We start from the raw sequence: 13,851 nt of genomic DNA, 5'->3' as shown, positions 1-13,851 counted from the left end.
AGAAAATGAATACCTCTCACAACTGATGGAACAGACTTATTAATATCATTGACTCTGTTGTTTTGAGGAAATCTGGGGGGACAACGTTTTTCTCTTTCACCTCATTGGCGTTCTGTGCAGCTCTAAGAGAATCTGAAGAACACTGAGAATTAGACTCTCAGTGGGCAACAAACAGAAACTGCACTTCCTATATGAATTCTCTTGAACAAGCTTGCATAACTCATAAACCACCTAAAGGAAAAAAGAAAAACAATGAAAATGAAGTGAAAATAAACAAGCAACATAAAAAGAAAAAGCACACAGACAAAATAAATTACATTTTCAGGCAAAAAATCACCAAAATACATAGTAAGCTTCTCCCTGAATCCCATTGATTCACCATTAGCCTATATTGTGAAAAAAGAATACATTAAACAACAGAGATTAAAAACTAACTAAAAAACAAACCTTATCTTGATCATTACAAACTCCATTAACTTCTCGGGGGACTTCATTGGCCTCATTCATTTTCTAAAAGAATGTAGAAAAAATAAACTAATGCACGAGCCAAAAAATGAAAAACAGAAAAACAGGGGGGTGCAGAAAAAATACCTTGGATTCGCAAAAAACAAGAAATTCCTCCAACAAATTGATATTTGCAGTAGAAATGAATGACTAAAAACAAAACAAAAAAAGAACAAAATATTTATCACTCATACAACTAGTACAACACACACTGACAGGTTCAAAACCTTTGTGACCTTGTGCTGCTAGAGTACTTTCCTCAACTACACGGAAACAATTGCTCCTATCAGCCATCGATACCTGAAAAAATTAGAACAAAAAAGTTAACCTACCGAGTCAAAGGACTAATAGAAATGCAGGCCACTTCAAAAAAAAAGATTGGAAAAATCTGCACTGATGAAAAAATAGGTGCCTAACAATGAAGTCCATTTTTACCAAAAAACAGAAATCCTGAATTGAAAAAACACATATATGGAATTACCCTAATTAGATAAAAAAACATACCAAAACACCACAAAAAATCATATACTTTATACAATCTGAAAAGCTCAAACACTTAATCAGGCTCTTCTTCCCTCTCCAATACAAACTGAAACTAATTATGAACATTTAACCTACATATAAAACACTAAAGACTGAAAAGAAACTGCAGATCATCTAATGGAAATAAAACAAAAAAAAATGAATTAGCATACATAAATAAAAACTGCAAAATCAAGCAACAGGTAACTGGTGTTCAGGTAACTGCAATTAAACTAAACCAAAGACATACCAATAAACTAACCCATGCAATTTCAGGCATGAGGTAGCATTTGAAAGTATCAAAAACGCTGAAAATGAAACTGAAAACTAAAAATGGAATGACAACAGAGTCTTGCCTTTGTGTTAGTGGTGGGGGTGCATGCTAAGACGAATCAAATTGTTTCATTGCATTCGTCACCAACCATAACCAAATGACAGTAAAACAAACTACGAGAGCAGAGCAGGGAGGCAAAATATTATGAGGTAGGTAATAACAGACTAGCAGAGCAGAGCAGGTGGGCGAAATACTAGCAGCAAGTAAGCAAATCTAGCTAGGTCCTTACTCCTACCAACCGGGGCAAGTAAGGCAAAAACGATGGATGGATCATAGATCAAATACTAGCTAGTACTCACAAAAATATTGCACTTCAAAATCAAACAAAATGAACATGGTGTCCTGCATGGAACACCCCAAAAACACAAAGAGAATACCAAAAACTCCTAAAACTCAACACAGAATGGGATTCTCATATCCAACATCGAACTAAACTGAATCCCCCGCAACAACCACTATGGGAGAAACCCTAGACGACGAAATGAAACACAACTGCCATTGAGACTAGAATCTGCGCAGAAAAAACAACATCGACGGGGTATCGAACGCCCGATCTAAGCAAACACAGATTCCACACATCGCCGGAACACAATGAATAACACAGAAAAGGGCGCGCAAATGAGATAACTTAGCTCGACAAAGACGCGGAGCTGCAAGTCGCCACGCCGCCGGAGAATGAGTCGACCACGACCGGGGGCCGCTGAGTCGCCACGACAGGGGAAAGACGGCCGACTTGTCTCGAAGAAGACGAAGCGAAATGAAATGGGAAAGGGGGAACGGAAGCCAAAACTTCAGGCGTGACTCCCGAAAAATTAAAACAGTAACGTACTCAGCTGGGCCCACATGTCACATAAACAAACCCATCAGCAGGTGACAAAGAGCAGATGGCCCATCAGCACGTGACAAAGAGCAGATGGGACGCTGCAGAACAAAAAAAAAAAAATCACATCGAACGGCCAAAAAACGGTTACTCAGCAACAACAAAAACGACCGGGCGCTGTTTAGCATTTCTGAAACTTTTGGATTTAAACACCACCTTAATTTCCTGGCAGCATCAACGAGGCGAGCAGCAGAGCAGATCGACCTCTGCACAGCGAATCTGATCCTATAAATCCTAGCTAGCCCTGCCTGGTGCTGGCTCGCCTAGCTGTGAGCTCCTGCACTAGCACCACTGCCGTCCACCACCCGTCCCAGTATCCCAGTTCCAGATCTCCTCCTCTTCCTCGGCGCCGCCGCCTCGCTTTAAAACCCAGCACTGTGGTCTCGCTGCGGACCATGCTTCGCCACTGCACCAGCAGCCACCACCAGCACCAGCAGCAGCACCGCCACCACCAGAGCATCGCGGCCGCTGCCCCCGACACCATGGCGGCGGCTTCCACCACGTTCTCGCTCTTCTTCCCGCTGCACAACAACAAGGCTGAGTTCGCGCACGTGGCGATGGCGGCGGACGGGTTCGATGACGATAGCCACAGCTCCGTCACCACCTCCCCTTCGTCCCCGTCCTCCTCATCCACGGGCTCCGTCGACTGCACTCTCTCGCTCGGCACGCCGTCCTCGCGCCGCGCCGCCGATGACCGCCAAGCAGCGGCCGGCATGCCTGGCGTCGGCGTCGTGGGACGTCGCCGCCGCCGCTGATCAGTCCTACTGCTGTTGCTGCTGCTGCCAGGGCGGCAGTAGGCCCTCTGCCGCCGCCGCCGCCGCCGCCATGAACAAGAGCGCCGCCGTGCCCTGCGCCGGGCACGGGCAGGACCCGATGCTCGTGGACCGCCGCTGCGCCAACTGCGGCACATCGTCCACGCCGCTGTGGAGGAACGGACCTCGCGGCCCCAAGGTTTGCCTTTTGCGTCTCCTCTCCTCGCCTGTAATCTTTCCCAAACGACGCTGAAACAAGGCTTCTAGCAGTAGCTAGCATCCATGCAGTTTTCATTCATCCTGAGCACCACTTGCAGTGTACTAATACTAGTATGCAACTAAAATTATGCTAACTACTCCATATACTAGCAAAAATTAGGGATTGTTAAGTGCACTAGCAAATTCTAATGGATGAACAAACAAGGCCGTGTGAACATGACATATACTGAAGGAATCGCATCGCATCACGACGTAACTTGTCACGTGACACACGGTCACACGCACGACATGAGCCAGCGTCGTGTCGTCTGCCACTGACAGTTTTTTTTTTCACGGCCTTCAAGCCATAGCTGCATATCGCTGATTTGTTGTATGAGCCCTTAGTTGATCCTAAAATCCAAAAAGTTGTTACAGTACCTGTCACATCGAATGTTTGCGGCCCGTGCATGAAGCATTAAAAGTAGACGAAAATAAAAACTAATTGCACAGTTTGGTGGGAAATTGCGAGACGAACGTTTTAAGCCTAATTAGTCAATGTTTGGATACTATTTGCCAAATAAAAACGAAGATGTTACGGCCCTAAAATTCAAATTTCACGAACTAAACAAGGGCTGAGATGAAAACCAGCGCGGTCTCCCATATATGCCAGCGGGACACACTTTGGTCGTCCCCGTCCCTACCCCCATGCAAATGCATTCGTGAGCTTGCCATGCATACTCCTGTCCTACTATACGAGTTCGCTGACCGATGCGTATCTGCTGTCCGTGATGCATGCATGCAGTCCCTGTGCAACGCCTGTGGCATCAGGTTCAAGAAGGAGGAGCGGCGTGCGGCGGCAACGGCGACAGCGGCGACGGCGGCGGCGGCCATGGACCAGGGCGGGTGCGGCTACTTCGCGCAGCGGGCGCACTACGGCGCTCCGGCGGCGGCGGCCGGGAGGGCGGCGCCCGTGCCTTACGGCGGCTGCGATGGGCTGGCGTTCCCGTGCGACGTCACGGACGCCGAGGCTGTACCGCCGCAGTTCCTCGCGTGGCGGCTCGACGTCGTCGCGCCGGCGGCGCAGGCGGCCGCGGTCTGGTCGGAGCGGACCACCTTGTTCCAGTACAACTAGCTACTAGTCTCGTGTGGAAATGAAACTGACGAAGGCCTGCCTGTCTGTTTCGGTAGGGGTGCAAGTGTAACGTTTTTTTGGGGTGCGTGTGGGCGGTTTGTTGCACGCTTTGCACGCGGCTTAATGCAACTCGGAACGTGTAGGGTGTGGCACGGTGGGCGGCACGCCAGCACGCATGCATTTTGTACATCGCGGAATTCAAATTCAGTCCATCGGATTGACCACTCCGTACTCCTTTCTTTTGTTCGCGAATGTGAATTTGAACCTGCGTGTGTATGCATGCTCGATTCGATGCGATTTTGACCATAGCCGGCACTCGTGGCTCAGCAAGTCAACACACAGGAGTACTACTCCACGCTCCGTGCCATGGCGATTGGGTTCGGTTCAGGTATGTATGGCAGCAACTACTGAGAAACACGAAGTCAGTCGTCGTGACTCATCTCCTGAATCCTGGATTTCTGGTGGCTCGGCAGATAACGGTGAGTTTGGGCTGGGTTCCATTATTTCGGGCTGGAATTTTTAATCGGCCCATGTACGTATCAACCACGAAAGCCCATGTGCCGCGCTTGGAATCACGGTCTGGCCTGTACTGTACTACACTTGGGCTGTACTATCTCTCAAAAAAAAAAAAAAACGGCACACCATAATAAGCTATCTAATGTTAGTAACTAGCACGGTAGGCACGCTAACGCCGCGCCCGTATAACATATATATTTTTTTCGTTTTTTCATATTTATTATCTGAACTAGATATATTACTAAACTTCAGTATTTGGACACACAGACACGTGAGCTGCGAGAATTTCATACCGGATGTGAATGCGTGGATCCAGTCTTGGTATTGAAACAGGATAGGACATGGACGCGTGAGCTTTCAGTGGAGGATGATTTGTATCAGACGTGGACGCATGAGGAGGGATTGTGATTTGGTATCACCGAGTAGATTTAGTACTGAGTCGATTTGGTAAAATAACAGATATTCTCTCCGTCTCTAAATAAATATCGTTCTCGCTTTTCAAGGAGTCAAACACTTTTAACTTTGATCAAATATATATATATATATATATATATATAATAGTATGTTGAATATATTTTTATAGTAAACTTATTTTCAAAGACACAAACTTAAGAAAGTTTGTTCGGCATGTAACGATATTTATTTTGGAAAGGAGAGAGTGAGTAAAGTTAAAGAAACGCCTCGTTCTGAAATTTCATCTCCACCTTGGTTAGTGCACCAAAACCAATTCCGTGAATCCGAGGCCGAGCTAGGCACGTAAACCTCCAGAGGCTGTGGCAGGCACGTACACGGAGCGCGTGTGGGCTTTTTGGGCTGTCGGCGCGCCTCGCAGCTGGTCGCCGTGGCGTCAGCCCAGTTATCTCCGGCTGAGCGTCCGCTTTGTTCTCTCTCTTTTTTTTTTTACCGAGGATAGTTAAGGCTGTGTTTAGTTCTAAAAAGTTTCCTAAAAATGCTACACTAGTTATTACATCAAATCTTAAAAACGTAGTGCTACAGTAACCAAATAAAAACGAAAATGCTATGGTAGTCAAATTTTCAAATTTCACGAACTAAATACAGCCTAAGTTATTATATACTGCACGTACGCGTCGAAGTTTTGGGAGTATCGGTTTCGGTTTGATTTTTTGGACGCGCGCACGTATGAGACTCGGTTTTGGGAACCCGCGTAGCCAGCGGCGTTCGGCACAGGAAAGGGATTTGCGCGCGCAGGACGGAGGCCGCTGCACTCGAAATTTGACGGAGGAGGCACGCGCACCAAGAGGTTTTGGACGAAAGCGGTCAAGGCTTTTTAGGTGCAACAGATTTTAGAATATGTCAAGTGTGCCGTATAGCACTACATTCTACATTTTTTTTTGCGAATTACTAAGTACAGATACAGACGCTCGATTCCGATTAGTTTGCGATATCTGAATTTTCAAATACCCGAACTATTTGGCCCAAAATTTTCGGGTTATATGGTGAGATGGGCGAACGGCATGGTGTCACTGAACACGGCCACATGGGCTCACAGATGGACCAAACACGTACAATTGCCTATTTAAGAGCAACGTTCACGTTTTGGAACACAAACTAGTACTGAGGTGAGATCCACGTTATATGCCCTGTTTGTTTGGCTGATAAGCCATGGCTGAAAGTACTGTTGGTTGATTTTATTATGAGAGAAAAATATTGTTCGTTGGCTGAAAAGTACGGCTTATAAGCTAAGCGAACATGGCGATAAAGTTTTAGTTTAGCAAAACATATGCTCTAACATGACTCCCTCCGTCCCATAAAAAATATCATCATCGTTTTTCGAGAAATCAAACATTTCAAACTTTGACTAAATATATATAAGAAAAATATTTATATTTATGGTACATAATGAATATCATTAGATAGATCATTGGATATATTTTTATAATAAATTTATTTGTAGATATAAATATTGTCGACGTTTTTTTAGAAATTTAGTCAAATTTTAAAAAATTTAACCAACATAAATTATGTGTCCACTCTTTTTATGGGACAGGGGCAGTAGGTCCCGTTTGGACACCCACGGATTTTAAGAATCTAGATAAAAAAAACTCAGGATCCTAGAAACTCTTCCGGACGTTGTAAGATTCTAGAACACACGGGCATAAAATCAATAAATATCAGAGATTATTTTTTATCCAGAATCCAGATTTTATAATCTCATCTAAACATATGAGTAGTTGCTAGCACCATATATAGAACACTCAGCAATCAGTTCGTGTCGCTGGCTGACAAAAAGGATCCATCAATGCTTTTCCTTTGTACCAGTTGATTTATGTGACTTGAGGTGAGGAGGTGCTTGGGTAACTTGGATTTTAGCAATTGTGGCTCGAGGTGCTTCACTAGCTTGCCCTCTAGCAAACACTATGACGTATTGCATCCTTTCAACCCTCTCTCTCTCTCGCGCGCGCTAGCACCACCAAAATTGGATCTTGCCTAACCGTGCAAATGTATTTCATGCTTTAGGTCTTGTTCATATATCCACTTCAATCCATGCGTGTTGAAGTGGTTTGACGTGAAATTTAATTTAAATTCCACACCAAACCAGTCTAACACTAGCCCTTACGGCATTATTAACCGAAAAGGCTGAGGTGAACTGTGAGAAAACTGTAAGGACCCTTTCCTGCTAGCGATAGGCGATTGCCAGTGCTAACAATCGATCCCTTCACTCTCGGCGTCGAAAATGGCCGGCTTTTGCAGGAGTGACTCCTCACATGGCGGCGAATGGCACGCAATTGCGACGCGCGCACGTGCCGGCTGCGGCGACCCGAACCCATCAGGCAGGCCAATCACGCACCACGCATCCGTCACACCGCCACAGCAGCAGCATAGCGTTCCTCTCTCCTCTCCAAGTGGCAACGCCGCCGCGTCCGTCCATTCCCTGGCGCCTGGCGGCGGGGGATCCGCTGCATGCATCGCCGGTGCAACTTGGCTGGAGGAAGAGGACAGGCGGCTCCGGGCAGTGGCAATGCGCAGTCCTAGTGGCCTGGGCTGTGCTGTGCGCTGCGCCTGTTCGTGGCGCTCGCGCCCCAGGTTTGCTGCGCAAATCGTGTGCGCCTGGAAAGCTGTTTTGGAGTAGCCTACGGAGCCCCGTGGCAACCATGGCGTCGCTAAGCGTCACGTGCTTTGCAGCAGCACTGCTGCGTGCCTCTGGCTCTCGGAGTATGAAAGAAAGAAAGATGCAGATTCTTCTGAAGGGAGAAGGCGACGTAGCAGCAACTGCAGAGGCAACACAGGCGACAGGAATCGGCCGGGCCAATCGGGCAGGCGGCAGCAGGCGCCCGTGATGAGTCAGGAGCCCAGGCCCCGCGCCGCCAGTCAAGTCTTCCGATTCGCGAACAGACAAAAGTTGCTCAGCCAGCCAGAGCCTGCAGCAGCAGCCTCAACTGTTGGTCCGTTCAGGCCGCGCGTTCGCGTTCTGGCTCCCCGAGTTCTCGAACATGGAAAGCTCCGGAACACGGTGGCTCTGGAAGTTGGAACTGAAACGCGTGCCAACCCAATCGATCCACGGCCAAAGACGAAGACGCACGCAATGCAGTTATCCATGTGTACACCGGGGATCCTTAAAAACAAAACTACACCGGTCACCGGACATGTCGGAATCTTCAGAACCAGCGACCACATACAGCTAGCCCCAGTGGCAGTCGATGAGCCGTGCCACGTACTAGCTTCGCAGTGCTCACGGCCTATCCAAATGCTAGCGAATTCATCCATTCCCATCGAAGAACTTGGAGGCGCAGACACACGCTCGCCTCCGCTATCTCCGCAGCCGACGTCGCGCGGCCGATCCAACGACGCTTTTCCTTGCAACTTGCACCACGAGACGAGCGCGGCAGCGATCGCCCTGAGGCCCTGACCGACCGCGAGCGCAACGGAAACCAAACGATTTGGGCGTGGAAGCTCCAGGTCCATCAGGTGGATCGGAGGCAGCAGCAAGGGAACCACTCTGCCAGGAGTGCCAGCCAACGAGCCACGCCCAAGAGATGGTTCCGTGAAGAAACAACGGCGACGATGCTCTCACCCAAGCCGCGCACACGCATCACCGGTATGGTTAAACTTTCCGAATCCGACGTCCACTTGTCCCCGGCTCTCGAGAGACCTTGTCAGCAGCGGCATCAAGTGGCGACAGCCAGTGCCGCCTTGAAGACGATTCCTTCCTCCTCCTCCACCCAACCGATTCTCACGAAAAGACAGACGGCGGTAAAAGGAAACCGCGAGGGGTGATAAAACTGCGAGATGTTCATGCACTAAAGTGACAAAAGGAAAACAAAGACGACACCTTCAATTCTCTGTGACGCTGTTACGAGCCAATGCTCCTCCACACAGATGCACGTGACTACGTGAGCCGGGACGCCTGGTCCCATGGCCATTTCCTTCTTTCACTCAGCCTTGCTGAAGGCTGAAGCAGGGAGGGACGAGACGACGAAGGCTATGAACTGAAGCTCTCGTTATTATTTAAACGCCCCCCCTCTTTCCCTCCTCAAACTCAAAGCCACATACTCTGGATATCACCTTGCCTTCCTTCCTTCCACACACACATACAGACATACACTCTCAAGACTGCCTGAATAGGAGATAGACACAATCTTGTGATGATGATGCAGAAGCTAAAAGGTCTCACCTTCCTGCTCCTCCTCCTCCTCCTCGTTCTCTGCTCCGGCGTTCATCAATGCGACGCGAGGAGCGGCAAGCACTGGAGTTGGAGGCGAAGCAGCAGAGCACCGTCCACCTCTGCGCTCAGGAGGAAAGGGAAAGCGAAGAACAGCAGCAGCGGTTCCCACAAGCAGAACGGCAAAGGGAGTCAGAGTCCACACCAGCCAAGCCCGACCGCCCCTGCTAGCCCGCCGAGCGGAGAACCTGTCCAGGGCAATGGAAGCCAGGCTCCAGCAATGCCGGCACCTAGCGGTGGGTCTAGATACCAACTGCCGCCTCCGCCGCCGCTGCGGTCCTCACCATCGACACCTTCACCGCCAGCGGCACCATCATCACAAGATACAGTTTTCAACGTGGTGGAGTTTGGAGCCAAGGGTGATGGAGTTACTGATGATACTCAGGTTACCATCACCGCCTTCAAAATGCTCTGCTTCCAACTAGGCAGTAGGCACGCTTCTGTCGCCTGCATCATATATTCTGAGTTAGATTTTTTTTCCCTGGCATCCTGGTATATTCAGTTTCGTTTTTACATCTAGTATAGTATCCTCAAATGACTATATATTCTGAGCTGGATTATTTTTTCCTGGCATCATGGTATATTCAGTTCTGCTTTTGCAGTTAGTATCCTCAAATGGCTCTCTTATGTCCATTAGCAGACACATTGCTACCAACCAAGTACCACCGTAATAATTTGAAGTTCAATTTTAGAATGCCCCTAATATTGGAATTTCAAATAAACACTCGGCTACTGACATTCGCTTCGCGCTGATCACATTTCGCGCAGAAAATTTTCTTAAATTTCCTTTTTTTAAAAAAAAAGATGATATCATATATTCCCAGTAAGCGCACTTCAGGACATGGTGGCCGAGGTTCCTGTTTCTTTAGGGAAAATGGTCACACATTTTTCCCAGTGAATTAGCCTATGGAAAATGCTCAACACCATTTGGTCTTAAAGGTTAGAGTTTCACATGATAGTACAAGCGCATATGGCGCCAGAACCTAGATTTGGTTTTTGTGCATAGGTTGTCTTTTCTCATATATGATTGGGTGCATTTCTGGAAAGGCGCATGTCTTTTACGCATTATTCTGGACTGCATTTTATTTGGGATAAAGAAATGGGAATCATGTTGATCAATGGTCCATAAGAGTTCAAGCCTCTGATAGTTTTACTTGCAGAACTGTATGTGCCTGGATTCCCTAGAATAAGGTTTAGGCTAGCAGTTATATCCTTGTGATTTCCAAAGATATGACAACCCTCAAATTCAGTAAGGAGATTGGATATATTGATTCTTGTCAATTCTTTGTTTCCTTGCATTTTCAAGAGTATAGATATCTTTTATAATGAACCAAAGTAGATTCTGTGAAACTACCCTCATTTTATAACCTAAAGTAATATTTATTTCTTTGTCCATTTTGAGCAAGGAGTTATGTCTCGTGCAGATGTGCTGATACATGGGCTCACCATTAATGATATGGATGGCACAGAGAAGTGCCCTTTCCCAAAAGGTTAACTGAATAATTGTCTATTTATACAGGCCTTTCAAGCAGCATGGGCAGCAGCATGCAAGGTGGAGGCATCTACAGTTCTTGTACCATCTGAACTTGAGTTTGTTGTGGGCCCAATCTCATTCTCTGGGCCTTACTGTAAACCAAATATTCTATTCCAGGTAAATCTACTTCTAACTGTAATGCGTGTCCTTACATGACTAGAGAAATAGGCATGTGTTAGAATTGCTGTCTGAATCTCACTACTTGGCCTGAAACTAGCTAAATCATTTGTTAAGTACTGCATCAGTATCCATTTGTTTTCAGTGTTCTATTAAACACCATAAGACCAACTGCAGAAAATGGATGTGCATTTGTTTATCAAAACAAGCACTCTATATCTGATCAGTTTCCTGATACTGTTATGGCCAGTCAGCAAATTATGCAACAAAAATATTATCAAACTGAAGAACAAACTAAATAACAGGAGTACTGCTGTCAAATGACATGTTCTAACTTTGCAGCTAGATGGAACTATTTTAGCTCAAACCAGTGCAAGAGTGTGGGGTTCCGGTTTGCTTCAATGGCTTGAATTCACAAAGCTAACTGGAATAGCAATCCAAGGCAGTGGTGTCATAAATGGTAGGGGGCAAGAATGGTGGACATATTCAGATCCAAATGATGACGACAACGACGATGCAGTAAGACCTGAACATCTAACAACATCCTGCTTATAGACAAGTGAAAACGATTTTAATTGCTTACCTGGGTGCTTTCCAACAGTACTATGTAGAGCTAGACAAGATGCCACAGGTTAAACCTACGGTAAGCAGACTATTATTGCAGCACTTTGAACATTTCTGTAATTGCATATAAAACATTGCGTACTTTGATGCAGGCACTGAGGTTTTATGGCAGTTCCAATGTCACAGTAACAGGGATAACGATTGTCAACAGCTCCCAGTGCCATCTCAAGTTCGATAGCTGTCAAGGAGTCATGGTTCACGACTTGACCATCTCTTCCCCTGAGAATAGTCCCAACACTGATGGAATACACCTGCAAAACTCCAAAGAAGTCAACATTCACCACACTAACCTGGCTTGCGGTAATGCTAAGAGGACTCGTATCCCCAACCCCAATATGAACGATCCCTTTTCTGCTCAGTAAACAAGTTCACAAGAATTTTAGTTAAAAAGACACCTGATGTACTAAATAGATAAAGAGACGTATTCTGCCAACCAGCTACATTAGATAACTGCAGAACTTCTAAAAAAGGGCAAGATTCAGGAGTAACAGAGCAATCTCAAAAAACACTAGTACGACCCAGAGTTTAACTGGTTCTTAATGTAAAACTCGCTATTAACACGAAATTTTATGCATGTGCAATGCAGGTGATGACTGTGTTTCCATACAGACAGGATGCAGTGATGTAAACATACATAACGTGAATTGTGGACCAGGGCATGGGATCAGCATTGGTGGTCTAGGGAGGTACAACACAAAGGCATGTGTATCCAACATCACTGTAAGAGATGTTAAAATGTTCAAAACAATGACGGGTGTCAGAATCAAGACTTGGCAGGTAAGCATAACCTGACACCTCCAGTCATCCATCCAGCAAGCAAGAACTCCTGGTCTGCTGCTGCATTCACCGAGCTAAACGCGATGACATCTTGAAACAGGGCGGTTCAGGGCTAGTCCAGGGCATAAGGTTCTCAAACATACAGGTTTCAGAAGTGCAGACACCTATCATAATAGACCAATTCTACTGTGACAAGACGACGTGCAGGAACCAGACATTCGGCGGTGGCCGTTTCAGGCGTTCAGTACGAGAACATCAGGGGCACTTTCACGATCAAACCCGCCCACTTCGCGTGCAGCGACAGCTCGCCTTGTTCGGAGATCACTCTCACCGGGATACAACTCAAGCCCCTGCTAGTGCCACAGTACCACCTGTACAACCCCTTCTGCTGGCAGGCGTTTGGAGAGCTGTACCACCCCACCGTGCCTCCCATATCTTGCTTGCAGATCGGCAAGCCAGCAGGGAACAGCGTGCTGTCTGACGGTGACCTTTGCTGAAACGCCGATCCAGGGAATTAGTGTTACTGCTGGTGTTCATCAGTTAAGGCGGTCGTCGTGATTCTTCCGACCCCTTTGCGCGATGCTGTGTAACTGTGCATAGTGCATATATGCAGCTACTGTCAGAATCAGGAATCAGGATGTGGCTTCCATGGCACATACCAATTCCCCTCTTGCTAGGAAAGATAGTGTTTGCACAGTGTCTCCATTTTCCAGTGATGCATCATGTATGGGATACTTCAGGGTAAGAGTGACATAGGATGAGTCGTCTGTAAACAACAAATAATTACGGAGTAATAGTAAGTAGCAAAGCCTATTCTCTCTTCAGATGCAGCTATCGTTGGGTGACAGATCCAGCTATCCGTTGTTCGGTACTTCGGTATCGGGTCAGAGTGCCAACTCAGGGATTGACCTCAACCTAAACCTAAACCTCAACTCCCTGTCACTTGATGCATTAATGCAACGTTTCATGCTGAGAGATCTAGAACAACCGCAGCGGGAGAGGATGCTAACCGGTGGCGAAGCTGAGATCATCGGTGGCAGGGGCGGATCTCGCGGTGGGGGGAGGTGGGGGGCTCAAGCCCCATGGAGCCCCTTCAAGAATTTTTGTCATGGCTGTTTTGAGACAAGAGGTTGGAAGTTGAAAATGACGAACTTCAGCCTCTCTAGCCTTCGGTGTGTGTAACCATTGAACGCGCACGCGTATGTATACCTTAAATTTTCTAGAAAGAATTGTGAAAAAAAGTGCGACTCCAGGGTTTGAATATCTACTGGACCAAAGAC

At 46.9% G+C, this 13,851-nt stretch overlaps 1 protein-coding gene, 1 long non-coding RNA gene and 1 pseudogene across 2 annotated transcripts; 2 read left to right on the top strand and 1 right to left on the bottom strand.

Annotated features, from left to right (window-relative positions):
* Positions 1 to 308: 308 nt before the first annotated feature.
* On the bottom strand, positions 309 to 826 carry LOC136514306 (uncharacterized). Its single transcript, XR_010773601.1, has 4 exons — positions 732 to 826; positions 592 to 654; positions 448 to 510; positions 309 to 386 (listed from the first exon to the last, which is right to left on the bottom strand). It is a non-coding gene; the product is annotated as an uncharacterized lncRNA (long non-coding RNA).
* Positions 827 to 2,635: 1,809 nt separating this feature from the next.
* On the top strand, positions 2,636 to 4,322 carry LOC136511350 (GATA transcription factor 15-like). Its single transcript, XM_066505442.1, is given in 3 exon segments — positions 2,636 to 2,925; positions 2,927 to 3,191; positions 3,993 to 4,322. Coding segments are annotated over 3 exon segments (885 nt in total).
* A 5,036-nt stretch (positions 4,323 to 9,358) lies between these two features.
* Positions 9,359 to 13,385, top strand: LOC136513753 (polygalacturonase At1g48100-like; annotated as a pseudogene).
* Positions 13,386 to 13,851: the final 466 nt, after the last annotated feature.

The sequence above is a fragment of the Miscanthus floridulus genome, chromosome 16 (genome assembly GCF_019320115.1).
Source record: "Miscanthus floridulus cultivar M001 chromosome 16, ASM1932011v1, whole genome shotgun sequence".
Lineage (NCBI taxonomy): Eukaryota > Viridiplantae > Streptophyta > Magnoliopsida > Poales > Poaceae > Miscanthus > Miscanthus floridulus.
This window is presented reverse-complemented; position numbering and strand designations above follow the sequence as displayed.